Source organism: Fopius arisanus, unplaced genomic scaffold (assembly GCF_000806365.1).
Source record: "Fopius arisanus strain USDA-PBARC FA_bdor unplaced genomic scaffold, ASM80636v1 scaffold00072, whole genome shotgun sequence".
Taxonomy (NCBI): Eukaryota; Metazoa; Arthropoda; class Insecta; order Hymenoptera; family Braconidae; genus Fopius; species Fopius arisanus.
Genome location: NW_011887811.1, coordinates 111,841 through 125,442, shown reverse-complemented (window position 1 = coordinate 125,442; position 13,602 = coordinate 111,841). Strand labels below are relative to the sequence as shown.

Sequence of the window (13,602 nt, the reverse complement as noted above, 5' to 3'; positions counted from 1 at the left end):
AGGATCGAGGGAAAGACAATGTACATAAAGATCACACTCTCCTAGAATAAAAATACAAGGTGTGCTTGGACTCCGTGCGAGAACGATAATAATGTGATACATTTAATTGCGTAATTATTGGTAATTCATTTACAAATTCGATAAATCTAATTTTTCTATTCTAAAAAAAAATTTACAGCTTCTTTCAACAGAATTTCACCTATCCATCGACAACTGTCGATCATAAATTATCGTAATTAAAATATTATATACATTATAAATGACGAATCTCCTTGTAGTCTCATGGTGTAATAAAATCATTGAATTTACACGATAAAAGATATTTCAAAAAGTACATTGAACACTGAATTACTGAGGCATCGTCGAGAGCCTCGATCACTCGAACAAATCAGCCTTAAATCATCACATGTCAAATTATCGATGGATTAATTCTACCGATGGTATTTACAAATTTCTCTAGCTACCAGCACTTCTCATGAATTCCTCATACGAATTTCTCAATAAATTCCCGACAATTCAGCAATAAATCCACGAAATTAAATCTTTCAATTGTACGATTATTTTTTCATTTCATAATAATAATTTGAGGTAATCGCCAAGAACTTTGAGCTTTCGATCGATTCACAACTGAATTATCACTTCATTCAATCGTTCCCTCGGGGATCCCCCTTATCTCACGATCAGGGACGATAATACTTCGTTATAATCGGAAAAATTGGCAGTCGATATCGAGTTTGCGTTTCACAGTGAAACAATGGGGCACGTGTCACCGTCGGTGATCCCCTTGTATTCCACTTGGTAATGATTAATCTCATCATCCGAAGTATCTGAAGAGTCGCTCGCAGGATTTTCCACCAGCTTAGCGTACCTGCCAATTAATTTAATCAATCAATGCCTCGAAAATCAATCAAACGCACAGATTAAATTCCATCGAATAAATTGATTCTCAATTTACATTATTGCATTCACTATAGCGAAGTTACATATCTTGAAATATATTTTTCACCGCCCCAAGAATATAGGAAATGCAAATAAAATCAATTTGCCCCGCAAATGAATATTTCAAATTATTTCAGAATACTCCGAAAACCTTTAGATCGATTTTCGGTTTCAATGACCATTTTTTTGCGAATATCTCGGAATCAAGGGCGGCTTCGATCATTTTCGTCTAAACCTTTTTTCTAGAGGTAATCAAGAGGTATATAAAAGATTTTTACAAAAATTTCGCTATCTCCTTCGAATAACGATATATTTATGGAAAAAGGAGATGGAAACTGAATCGATGATTTTATCACTGATTTTTCATATTATAATTTCGATTGGCGGTACCTGACGCTGTATCAGACTGGAGTAGTCCTTCTGAAGGCTTCCAGGGGCCATTCGTTGTTCCTGACAGGAGGTCCAGCAGGAAAAGGCGCGTCTATGTCGAAGGTGACGAACTCCTGGGGAATTCCTGGGCTGCACTCGTCGTGAATGACATCAGCCGTTGTACTTATCTTGAATTAAAAAAACAAAAACAACAAAAAAAATAATAATCTCAAGTTCATTTAACAATTAGTCTAAGGGAAATTCCCTCACCGTTTGTGTAGTGAGATCCCGGGGAAATTGTCCAGGATAATCGTGATAATCGAGACTGGGGGGCGGTGGGAGGAATTCATCGAAATCCATTTGATCCACTGAGTCTCGGCTGAAAAAGTAACGCTTTTGGTGCCTCTCGCAGAGAAAACTCCCGTGGGAATGATGAGGATGGAAGTTCTGGTGGCCCACGTGATTCGCCACGTGGTAGACATTCTAAATAAGGAGAAAATAATTAAAATCGTCAGCCCACTCACCACCTCCCAAATTCCAACCAGCGGAAGAGCACAACTCGAGATTGGCTGAGTGAAATTTAACAAGTCCTATACCATTCTGAAGTCGCCTTCAAGATCTTCAAAATGAGACCTCAAATCGGATCATTGACATCGGGGATATTCACGTTTCAATGAATTCAGCAACGAAAGGTAAACTACTTGTTCACCCTTCGAGTTTCCGCGGAATACCTCTGAATAAAAGTTTTTATAAAAATCTGGTTCCCTCTCTTAGGTTCCGAGATATTCGTGAGAACCGAAAGAGAAGACGTAAAGAGTAAGCAGTCGATTTAGCTAAAAGGTTTCCATGGGGTATCTCTGAATACAAGCGAGATAAAATTGTTCTCTAAACCTCTTTTGTAGAGCAGAACGAGAGCTACAAAAATTACGCAATCTTCCTGAGCTGTCGAGATTTTCACGAAAATTCACCAATTAGCTAAATTGACTTGTTAGAGCCCGAACTTCGGTTATTCTCGTGTCTCTATTGATTTTATAAAACTGAAAAACTGATGGTGAGTTCCACCGAGTCATTAGACACCTCAAATCCATCAGCATTTTCCCTTACATCACAATTTTTCTGCTTAGCGTTTCGCCTGTTGAAATCTCTCTGGTGCCACGATATGTAGAGAAATATAGCGGATGTACCAGCGACTTCTGTTGTGATAAATCCGCTGACGTACAATAGAAATGAGAAACCGTATCTGTAGGTGAACGGTGGCCCCTGAAAAATATAGGATAGAGAATTTTTCATCGGACGACGAGCGAACCATCGAATGAAATAGCGGAATTTTGTACTGCAGTGGAAAATACCTCGAGATAAAAATAAATGGTTCGTCTAAAAAAAAAAAAAAACGGGCGTTCCATCAAATTTCATGCGGGTCGTATCCATAAAGTTGTATTTATTACTTTGATTCACGAGTCCGAAGAGAATAAAATGAATGGATTGTAATCAAATCTTTATGACTCGCGGGTTTTACGGATGAAGTGGACTTTTGCTGACCTGAAAGGACGATTTGGGTCGGAGTTTGCTCCCAACTTCCGCCTTAAATACTGATATGTACATGATCATTCCGACGAGCATGAGAAGACCTGTTGACAAGCAAACATCAATCCGACATTCCAATAATACGGAATCAATATTCGATACGGGAGTTGAACTGGTTTCAATATTTGTCCGTTCCTCTGGTCCCGTGTTTCGGTACAATCGGTTACCCTCAATGTCCCGCATGGGGAACCATTTTCAAGGGATATTCTCTGAAGCTGTTCGAAAGGAGTGATTGCCGCACTGTTCGAAATTTCTAGACATCTCAGAATGACTTTCGGTGGAATTTATATTCAAAACGCGCGCTAAATTCGTCATTTATCCTGAAAATCGAAGAAAATTGGGTTTCTGGGGTTGAATGATCATATGTTTCAATTAAAACTTGAATTTTCGCGGGATTAAACACTCAGGGAAATTATCCATTGAATTTTCTGGAATTGGAATTTATTGGAAATTTTGAGTGTAATTTTCCAACAGTGCAGAAAAAATTCTTTCGCTTCCAAAATTTTTATTATTTATATAAAATATTATGTTACCATTATCAATATAACATTTATTATGATATATTATGTTTATAAAATACAAGGCAATTATTTATGGCTCCACAATTTTGGATTTTGGGAATTACCCAAAAATCTGGTGTTATTTCGCGAATTTTTTTACGCATTTCCATGAAAAATTCACAGGAATGCGGAAAAAATGCTAGTGCAATTTTTTCGGCTTTGGGAGCGAGAAGAGAACGTCGGGAACACGATGATGGGGTCATTTAGAGTCTTGGGGGGAATCTTTTGGGTGAAGAAGGCTTTTTCGTAGTCAAGAGGGGCTTTCGATGCATTTACTTACCGCATACAGTGAACACCACTCCGGCCACAAAAACGCACAGACGATGTCGGGGCCGATATACATGAGCAGTGAAGTAACAAACTTCAGCTATTACGAGAAGTACTGTTGCAGCGAAGAAGAAGATGGCAGACTTGGTTACAGCGTCTGCACGAACAAAAATCCCTTGACTCTAAGAAATTCATTAAAAAATCGTAAATTCCCGCAGAAATCCCCTCTAACGATTTCTTGTCAATCAACCCGTGTCAATTGACACAATCCAACGATTTTTTTATTCAACTAATAAATTAAAATTAATGATGCAATCAAATTCCGAACGGGAATTTCACATGATTTTTTTTACATCATTTTGGATACCGATTTTGCTGAAAATGGTCAGTTTTATGAAAAAATGTCAAAAGGCACTTTTTGTTGAGAATTTATTCAGCTATGAAAAAGTCTCTACAGGTTTTCACCTCAGATCGATGGTTATCGAGATAACTCGATGAGTGATGGGAAAATGTGAGTTATCGGATTTTGATAATTCGCGGGGAATTTTTATTAAAATTGGGGAAAATTTGGAGGTACTCACAGGGTATCGCCATTGTGGAATCACTAGGGTCTGGAGTGTACTCCTCACTTGGAAAATAATCGATGTTTTTGCACTTGTACTGCATAACTGATGCTGCAAGTAAAAAATACAATCTTTCCAGTCAAGTGTCCGAGTAGAACGGGTTTATATCACTCCGTAAAATAGAACAAAAGGCATTTAGTATGTGCATACGCGGAGAAGAATGAAAAATGAATTCACGGGTTGAACCAGTGGTTCGCAGGAAAATGCTGGGTCATGATCTGGTGAGATTTATGCCCCAGAGCCCTGTGAATTTCGATGGGGCCTTTTTATGGGGCTTTTTTTTAAACAAAAAGTTGCGCTACGGACGGCACATGAAGTGATTATTAAATTCACGAGGTACTCCCAACTTTATCGCCAACTGCCATTGATAATTCATTCACTGGATAAGAGTTCACTCACGAAATGTAATGGAGAAATTTGTAATTGATGCCGAAAAATTTTCCGCAGAAAATATTCCAGTGATTTTTGTTCCAATCTCTCCAGTAACTCCCCGCGGAATATCTCGAAATTGAAGGGAGATATCAAAATTTGTCGTAAAACCTTTTTTGCAGGTTTCATTTTGCTCTAGAAAAAAGGTCCTAATGAAAATAACCCTAAAATAACGGTATGTCTTCTAAATTCGGAGAATTCGATTTTTATTCCGTGAATTATCGAATTTCACTTGTCAATTTTTCTTTTTGAAATTGAGTAATTCATGGGGATTAATTACAATGGCTGCAAATTAACGTAAAACATCGGAAATATGTTTACTGTTCTTTATTCCGTATGAACCGAGAAATGGTTTATATTGCGCCACTCGGGGCGTATGTATTCACATTATCTGGAAAATGTTTCTCCGGTGGGTTTTGGTATACAGCTGCACCCCAGGTACTCTCGTTACATACCCCCAAGTACTTTAGAGAGCTGTACCATGTGCGTCTGGGAATAATGCTTCATGTAGCCGCGTGTTGACCATACGTGATCCGAATACTCCGTAATTGTTAAAAAGAAAAAAAAATGAATCAACAAGAAAATTCAAATAATTGTCTGAAGCACCTTGAGGATGTTACCCCTTATTATTAAAATAATAATAATAATTATTCCAATAAAAATATCGGGATTGTGCAATAATGATAATAATGAATGAAAATGCAAACATATTATTTGAAAACTCGAAAAAAATTGCGGAAAATTACGGAAAGTAGTGGGAAATTGATCAATTACTCTCACATTTTTCCGGAGAAGGTTTTCCTTGAAGTAATCAATAAAAATTACGGAATAGCCCATAAAAAATACCCCATTGCGCACCGGAATTACGAGAGATACGGAATTTTTATTGGAAATATATTTTTGTGAGATTCGAATCTTGGGGATTTTATTATGAAATGATAAAAATGATAAAATGGGGGTGGAGTGTCTCGGCGATTTGTTCGGGCTATTGGGGCAGTGGAGGGAGAGAATTTGATGATGTTGATACGAGATATATCAGAGGAAAGATATGAAACTCTCGTTACTTTCACGTTTTTTCCGCCACTTTTTGTGGTTTTATTATTTCAACGTTCTCCGGCCTGAGAAATATTCGTTAAGCCCTTGAGAGTTTGAATTCAGAGAATTTCGACGAGAATAATTATGAACAATTGATTCATCGCGAATTCTTCAATGCGGTAATTACTGTTCAAGGACTATTCGTATATTCCGAAATTACTCCCATTTTTGCTCGCATTTCAACGGATTTTTAATTAATTGGATTACTTTTTTTAATAATTTTCCCAGTGTTTTCTCCTGGATTTTTAATTACTTCTCCCCTCCTCGTAATTATCAAGTAATTATACTACGCATGTGGTATTTTATAATAAATCTCATATTTTCATTCAGAAAATTAAATGTTTAATTAATTCCCCTCGTTTTTCCCTCGCAGATTATGTTGAGAAGTAATTTTTCCACTTTTTTCTCCGGAATTATTATGAAATTCATTCCTCATCCGCGAATTGTTGAAATTTCAAATTAAAATTTAATTAGTTCTTCATTTACAATTTTTTTTAATTTCCCCATGCGGATTACATTTTTGAATAATTTTTCCAGTGCGTCAGAAAATTTTCATTGACATTCCACTCCACTTTTTTTTTTCATAGGTCGTAATTATTTAAAACATGTGGTAAATTGTTGAATAACCAGAGGAACAGTACAATATCGAAGGGATTCCCATTCGAATTGAGAGGAAGCAGGATGAGGGTTGTTAAGGAGTTCAGTACACAGTCATTTCCCGGCGGCTTCGGAAGCCATTGAATTCCATCTCTCTCGAGTAATCGAATATATCATCGATAGATCGAGCCGTACGGTATCAACTGTCAGATATTCTGAAATATTCCTGAAAATTATTGCCCGTTATTCCCTATCAACCACAGGATAATAAACAATTTCGTCGAATAAATATACCGCCCAGGAGATGAGCTCTCTTTATTTTATTCTACTTTCTCGATTATAGGTCGTCGGAGCGGAATTCGATTGCCACTCTGGCACTCACGGAGAGGGGAATTTTTAATTCGACATTTTTTTCTTTTTCTCTTTTCGATTTGTCCTCGGGACGTACTTTCCTGAGTGAGCATCGACTCATCCTCTTCGCAGGTTTCTCATCCCACTTTAATTCTTTACCTCCATCTCTCACTCCGGGAGGAAGACAGGAGTGGTTTCCGGTGCGCCTCGTAACGAGTCATTTCCTCGTCCCCGCGACCACTTCTCCTCCTGAGCCACTTCGACTTTTTCACCCGCTCCTACCCCCCGACCGCCCCCATCCACCCCCTCAATTGCTCTTTTTTCCTGACGTACGGGTAATACCGTTTGCCCTTTTTAGCCCTCACCCTCAGGACCGATAAGAAATCCAGTGAAATACTCGGATTTTTGAAAATTTGCTTGTAAAATATATTTGAATAGTCAGGGAAGTTCTTCAGCTTTTTGGAAAGATCTTTGGAGCTGTGGGGAATCAAATGTCAAGGAAAGGGGGTATGCGGGGGCATTAAATTGTCAGAATGAAATAAAGGATTTCGCGAGGAGTGAGATAAAATGCGATCGTTTATCTAGTTGGATAAAAGGGTGAAATTTTCGTCGTAATGGTATGGGATAACTCACTGTTGGCAATGCAGACCCTCCAAAGGCCACTGTAAGTCACTTTACTGTCCGGTTCGGCAGTTAGGTTAGCTGAAAAATCTTTCGGCAGCCTTTCCTCGGTTAAGAGCCACTCACCCGTACCAATAGCAATCGAAACTATCACCAGTGATAAAATCGCTGAGATTCCAGATGCAATGGCCAGACTGTTACCACTGCTCCTGGATGGGCTTGCACCACTGAAGCCCCCGATAACGTGTTCTTCCGGCTTTTCGTTGCAGCAACTCGAGCAGTTGTACCAAGACATCACGAACAACTGATGTACCTTCGTCGGTGCATTCCTGTATTTCTATTTTTTTTTCGGGAATTGCACAAAATTTTCATAATTCAAATTTTCAAAATTTCAGAAAATTGCACAGACAACAATTATGGGTTAAAATTGTAATTGCAACTGGAATTGTTTTAATTAAAAATTAAAAAAAAATATAAAACAATTCGAAAAATTTCGGAAATCCAGAAACCCGAATTTATGTAATTTCAGTCCTGAATATTCCGTAAAAACACAATAAAATAATGAAAAAAATAATTGAATCAATAAAAAAATGGCAAACCTCGGAATACATTGGCAAGACCAGATTGCCTCCGCGATTCCAAACCTTTTAGATAAATTCGTAACTTTTTCGTGTAAATAATTCACTTTACCCCCCAACAATGGTTTTCCAATTAAAGCACTCGACAATATTGAAACGCACTCAACCATTAATACACACCGGTGGAATTAATATTCTCGATATTTTCCAATCAAACACTGGGGGATGAAAATGCTAATACACAGTCGTGTCCTGAATTTATGAAATTGATTGTCACGAGACTGGAAACATCCCTCGGCAAAACGTCGGCAAAATGTCGGCAAAATATCGACAAACAATGGGTACATACTTGGATGCACGTCACGAGCTGATGTCTAATATATTCCCAGTGAATTCCCGACGTTGTTTCCAGTTGTTTCTGGTTTCTCGTTGTCCAGGTGTTCCAGCGAATGCCTGGAATATATCCGGAGAAGAATGCCCACCTATTATCGTTATGCACACCCAAAAGCTCTCGAAATCTCGGCGATTGTCCCTTCAACGTTCCACTTTTAGTCTACGACCTAGGATTATCGGAAACGTCTACATTGAATTGCATTCCTCGGTGCTACTCCTCGTGACTTTCTTTATACAGTGAAAGGAGAGAATTATCAGCCACCAGACATTCCGGTATATCAACTACTCCTCATTGTCCTGGAAAAAGCCAAGGACCCGAGCTTAATTCATCATTTTTACCAATTGTTCACATGACAGAATAAAAATTGACTCGTAATTCCGTTATCTCTCTAATAAATCTCCGGATAAATTTCCAAAATAAATTTCAGTCGGAGCTAATGAATTTTCACTCGACAATTCCAAATGTCACTCGATTTTTTCATTCAATTCAGAACCGCAAAAAATTTCGCCAAATTGTTCATCAATAATAAAAAATGTTGAAAAAAGTATTCACGTAGAAAAACGGTTTGAATTTGAGTTTTGATGGGTAAGACCTGAGTAAGAAGTCTGGAGCTTTCAGTTGGCCATTTACCTGATTCAACTTTTTTTCTCCTCCGGAGGATTGGCATTGGTGGGATTATCGGGACTTGAGCTCTGACCGAGGTTATCGATCCTTTCGGTCTTAGCTGGTTACGCGGGTCACCAGGATTTACACCCTATATACAACAGGCCCATTAGAAAAGAGGGGAAAAAGCCAGAGTGAAATGAGAGGATAAAATTGAAGGGGCTGCCACGTTACCTATCAATCACTCGAGTGATCGATGTCACGTGAAAAGCCTCTGGGAGTCACTCCTCCGGTCTTTATCCTCTTCGGGGGAGTTGGAAGAAATTCACCGTGACTCTTTGACGTACCTTGCAATAAACCTCATGTATATATGTACTTGCCTTCTGGGTATTACCGAGTGTCACAGTCACTTGGGCTGTACCACACGCGCAGGATTCTACTTGCGGTCGATGCCAAAGTACTGTAATATGTCGCATAACTTTTCACAACAACTCCGTACTCCAATGAATATTGTTTAGTTGCTGGAGTTTATTCTCCGGAATTACCTTCGCCTTTCTCAAAACACTCCTTCCCCTCCGCCCTCGGAATCCATCGCCAATCATTTTTTTTTTTTCAATTATTCCTGTCGCGAAGAAATTGCTATTCGTTATTCTCCGATTGATAAAAATTACGTGCCTTTTCCGTAATTCTGGAGGGAAATGTGGTTGGAGAAATTTTTACGGTACTCTCACGTAATTTTTATCTGAAGTCGCGAAATTTTTCTGCGGTTTTTCATAATTTTTATCTGAATTATGTGTGATAAAAAATAAATTGTGATACCGTCACTTGAATTTTTCGAGTCGATTCTGTAATCGATGAGCAAATTGACAGTTCCGTAATTTTTCCTAAATATTTCTCCGTGTAGAGCATCAATTGTGCGGTGTAATTACTTCGTAATTATAAATAAAAAGAGAATACTCTTGAATCCATGACGGATGAAATGAAATTGAATAAAAATAGAGGACAATTGGCGGAATTTTGAGTGAACTTTTGAAGATTTCTGAATAACATTGAATAAATTAATAAAAATTATAATTAAACGACAATACTTGATATAATTATCAAGGCATCAATTGCGAGATTCTCCCGCATTTGAAATTTACGAGAGGAAACTGTCGATGTGTGAGGATTAACTCTGCCGTGAGTTTTCGAGACGTGAGGTATTATTTAACTAGACGTCACTGGAAACAATTTTCCTAACCACCATTGAAAGCTCCACTAATTACGAATCAAATCTGTAGTGCACGTAAGCTCAGCAATATGCATGGTTAAATCTAAACATAGGTAACTCTAATTGCAATCAATTCCAGGTGCCTCGTTAACGTGACAACGAAATTAAGGGCTCCATTAAATTACAGAAAGGGCGGCCTTTGTTGGGGAGTCTCTCCTGATTTCCACGGGTATTTGCGGATTGCGCGTCTCTTCTGGAAGTCCTCTCCTGGGAGAAACAAATTTATCTCACGTTTTCACCGAATTTTTCCCCCGAAAAGTCTCCCAACGAATATTAAAATATAAAATACCGCGGAATCGAGGAGAATGGAAACATTTCGACAAGAAGCGGAACATAAATAGTAGATTCAATAAATTGAAACGAGTTAGTGTCGGAGTAATTAAGAAGTCCGGAATTGACGAAACTGCGGTATAAACAGAACCCCCATTCCTCATTTAGAAGATACACAGAGAACTGGAGTTGGTTTGTATCAGAATTCCTCAACTACACCGCAATTTCAAGAGGAAAACTCGAGTTAAACACACGGCAGATTTTTCATTCTATTCGGCGAAACGAGACTAAGCATTAAATTCGGTATACCGTGGAGTTGAACGAATTTTTGGTATCGTGTCACCTCAATCCTCGGAAATAAATTAACTTCCTGATGTTTTGTAAAATAGAGCGAGGATAAAGTCACGGGTAGGAGAGAATTAATGCGACTTCAAAGGCTTTTCCAGGGATATTTCCTTTCATCCTCTTACAAGCTCACTTCTTAGGGAATTCCACCTCGAAATTCACTCGGGAATTCTTCCAGTCTCGAGTTCACGCCCCACCGCTTGAATTTTTCATGGGAATCAATTAAATTCACCATTTCTCTGTGCCAGACCCTTTATTTGGGGAGAAATTAACGAGAGATTCATGAGACGATTTAATGCACAACAGCATGGAAAATATTAAGAAAAAATTCCACACAATTGCACGAAAATTTCACAATTCCATTTCTGAGAGATGTGTAATTGTCTCGTTACTTTTTTTTTTATACAGAAGTTTCAACAATTTTTATGAAACTTATGAATTTTTTCTCTTTAATTCCGCTGAATCCGCCAATTGTTCGGGATACGGTAAAATCGAACAGAAATTCAGCCAGCGGATCTTCGCTCGCGGATTATATTTCAAAAACGTAATTACTAAATCGTTAGAAATTTCTGGAAATTTCAGCCAGAGATTCATTCGAATTTCCAATTATTTCCCATTTAATTCGATTTCAACAAAATTTCACTTTTATCTGTAAAATTCAATAAAATTATATTTCTTATATTAAACAATTATCAAGAATTACCAGAATATTCAACAAATGACTTCATCCCTCAATTAAACATTTCGTATATTTTATAAAAAATATCCAGTGTAATTCTGTTGAATTGTAAATTTCTCCTGATAATTTTCATCAGAATTTTCCTCCCCGTGCAATTGAGTTTGAGAGATTTTCTCAGGCGAAGATGAAAAGTTTGTGCTTTACGATCGTGCCGGCCTCATTAGAATTTTTTTATTACCCATTAGGGGGTAAAAAAATCACTTTGGCTGTGCCCTGGATGTAGCCCAGCTCGTTATCAAACTCTTAACGACTTGCCCCGATACAGTGGAACATCCAAGATTGAACGATACGATATGACGTCCTCGAGGAGAGAATCGCGGGGTCAAGGGTCTCGATTATTCTCGTGTGGACAAAGGGATGAAATAAAAATAGTGGAAAGTTTACTAGCCCAAAGGGTGCATGGAAAGAAAGTAAACGATGCTGAGACGTGTGGGATTACGACTTCCTTCTTATGCCCCATGAATTGCAAAAGCCTCGACGTTTATATTCAAAGATTCTCCTCTCGTTGTCCTGTCCTTTTCTTTTTCACTCCCTTTGTCTTCCCTCAATGCAACGGAACAATGACTACTCTTGCACCGAATCACGATTTTTTTTTTTTAATAAAACGGAAGTGGTTTCAACTTTTTCGCGATGGAAATTCGTCGGGCGGGGATTGGGAGCGCCACAGCTTTTCTTATTTCTTTATTTTTTTTTATTTTTCATATTGTTTTTATTTCTCATTCATCCCCCGAATCAGCTTTAATTTCCACGACTGAATAGCACCCCAGAGGCATTAAAAAAAATCGCCGATTAATCCGCGGATGATATCAAAATGATAAATAGAATAACGACGATTTTCCCTTTTGAATTGAAAACGTGTCATACCTGGCACATCCCCTGGATCATTGTGTTGCGGTTAAATCCACCCCCACACGAATCCATAAATACTTTACCGCGCGCTTTGTTATATCATCGTCCTATGAACCAACAAAGGACACCAAAGCCGTCGCCTCGCACATCCACAACCCCGTAATATCGCGCGTTACATCAAAGGTTCATGATGCACATGCAAATTTCACGGTAAATTGATCAAAGCCAAGACTAAAAAATAATCTAATAAACTTTTATCAGGCGCGTGATACCATAATGTGCAACACGCGGTGGCAAATACAACAAACGCCACGAGACACCTGCCACGAGACCCCTGCCACGAGATACCGACGTTATCCCAACACCTGAAAAAAAAAATCCCCCAAATCCAAATGAGGGATAAATCCCCCAAATCCAAATGAGGGATAAATCCCCGAAAAAATTCAATAAAATGGATAAAACATCTTACCGATTACCGAATAATTCATTCACATTGTTTACGTCATTCACAATCACATGCACTGACTCCCGGGGAAAAGAGAAATTCCTGGGGGATTCAATTCATTCCGATTTATTTCGACGATTTATTGGACGTGGGGGGCTGATGTTTTTTTTTTTCTTTTGGAGGGCACATCGGTAATGAATGTTGTTTCAACGGGGCAGTGTGTACGACTGGCGGTCGACGCCCGGTCTCCGGTTGGTTTTCTACCGCCACTACCACTGGCAAATCCACCACCACCAGGACTACAACTTGGTGGGGGGCTGTTTCCAAATGCCCTGCAACCCCCCCTTTTAACATCCTGGGGCGCCATCTGCGCGCACCCTGAAACGCACGACAGTACTGGCGTTATAACGTTATCATCCCCCAGTCGTTGGGACGATTCTCTCACGCGCAAGTCCAATGATTTTCCACGTCTTTCCACTCACTTGTAAATGTGCACAACGTCAACCCCGAGGGCTTGCCATCCCCTTTTTTTTTTTTTGTCTTTTTTTGAGGGGTCTTTTTTTGGACGTTACGGGGTGATAATTTCACACATCTCGGGAGCTTTTTTTGGCGCGAGCTTTTGTCGCGAGTCGCAGTATGGACGGGGAGAGTTTCTGGTTTTTTCAATTTTTAAG

General features: G+C 38.7%; 1 protein-coding gene across 4 annotated transcripts; it reads right to left on the bottom strand.

The window, feature by feature from the left end:
• Positions 1-14: 14 nt before the first annotated feature.
• Positions 15-13,209, bottom strand: stg1 (stargazin-like protein). Of its 4 annotated transcripts, none has more exons than XM_011310044.1 (12): positions 12,953-13,209; positions 9,245-9,470; positions 9,038-9,161; positions 8,363-8,703; positions 7,448-7,772; positions 4,301-4,393; positions 3,733-3,876; positions 2,848-2,936; positions 2,413-2,568; positions 1,579-1,791; positions 1,330-1,496; positions 15-868 (listed from the first exon to the last, which is right to left on the bottom strand). In XM_011310044.1, the coding sequence occupies exons 5-11, from the start codon at positions 7,728-7,730 to the stop codon at positions 1,341-1,343; spliced, it is 1,134 nt and encodes a 377-aa protein (XP_011308346.1). In that variant the 5' UTR covers positions 7,731-7,772; positions 8,363-8,703; positions 9,038-9,161; positions 9,245-9,470; positions 12,953-13,209; the 3' UTR covers positions 15-868; positions 1,330-1,340. The 4 variants fall into 4 exon arrangements, with proteins under 4 accessions (XP_011308346.1, XP_011308347.1, XP_011308348.1 ...); XM_011310045.1 differs by lacking the exon at positions 12,953-13,209 and adding an exon at positions 9,556-9,703; XM_011310046.1 differs by lacking the exon at positions 9,245-9,470.
• Between the last annotated feature and the right edge of the window lie 393 nt (positions 13,210-13,602).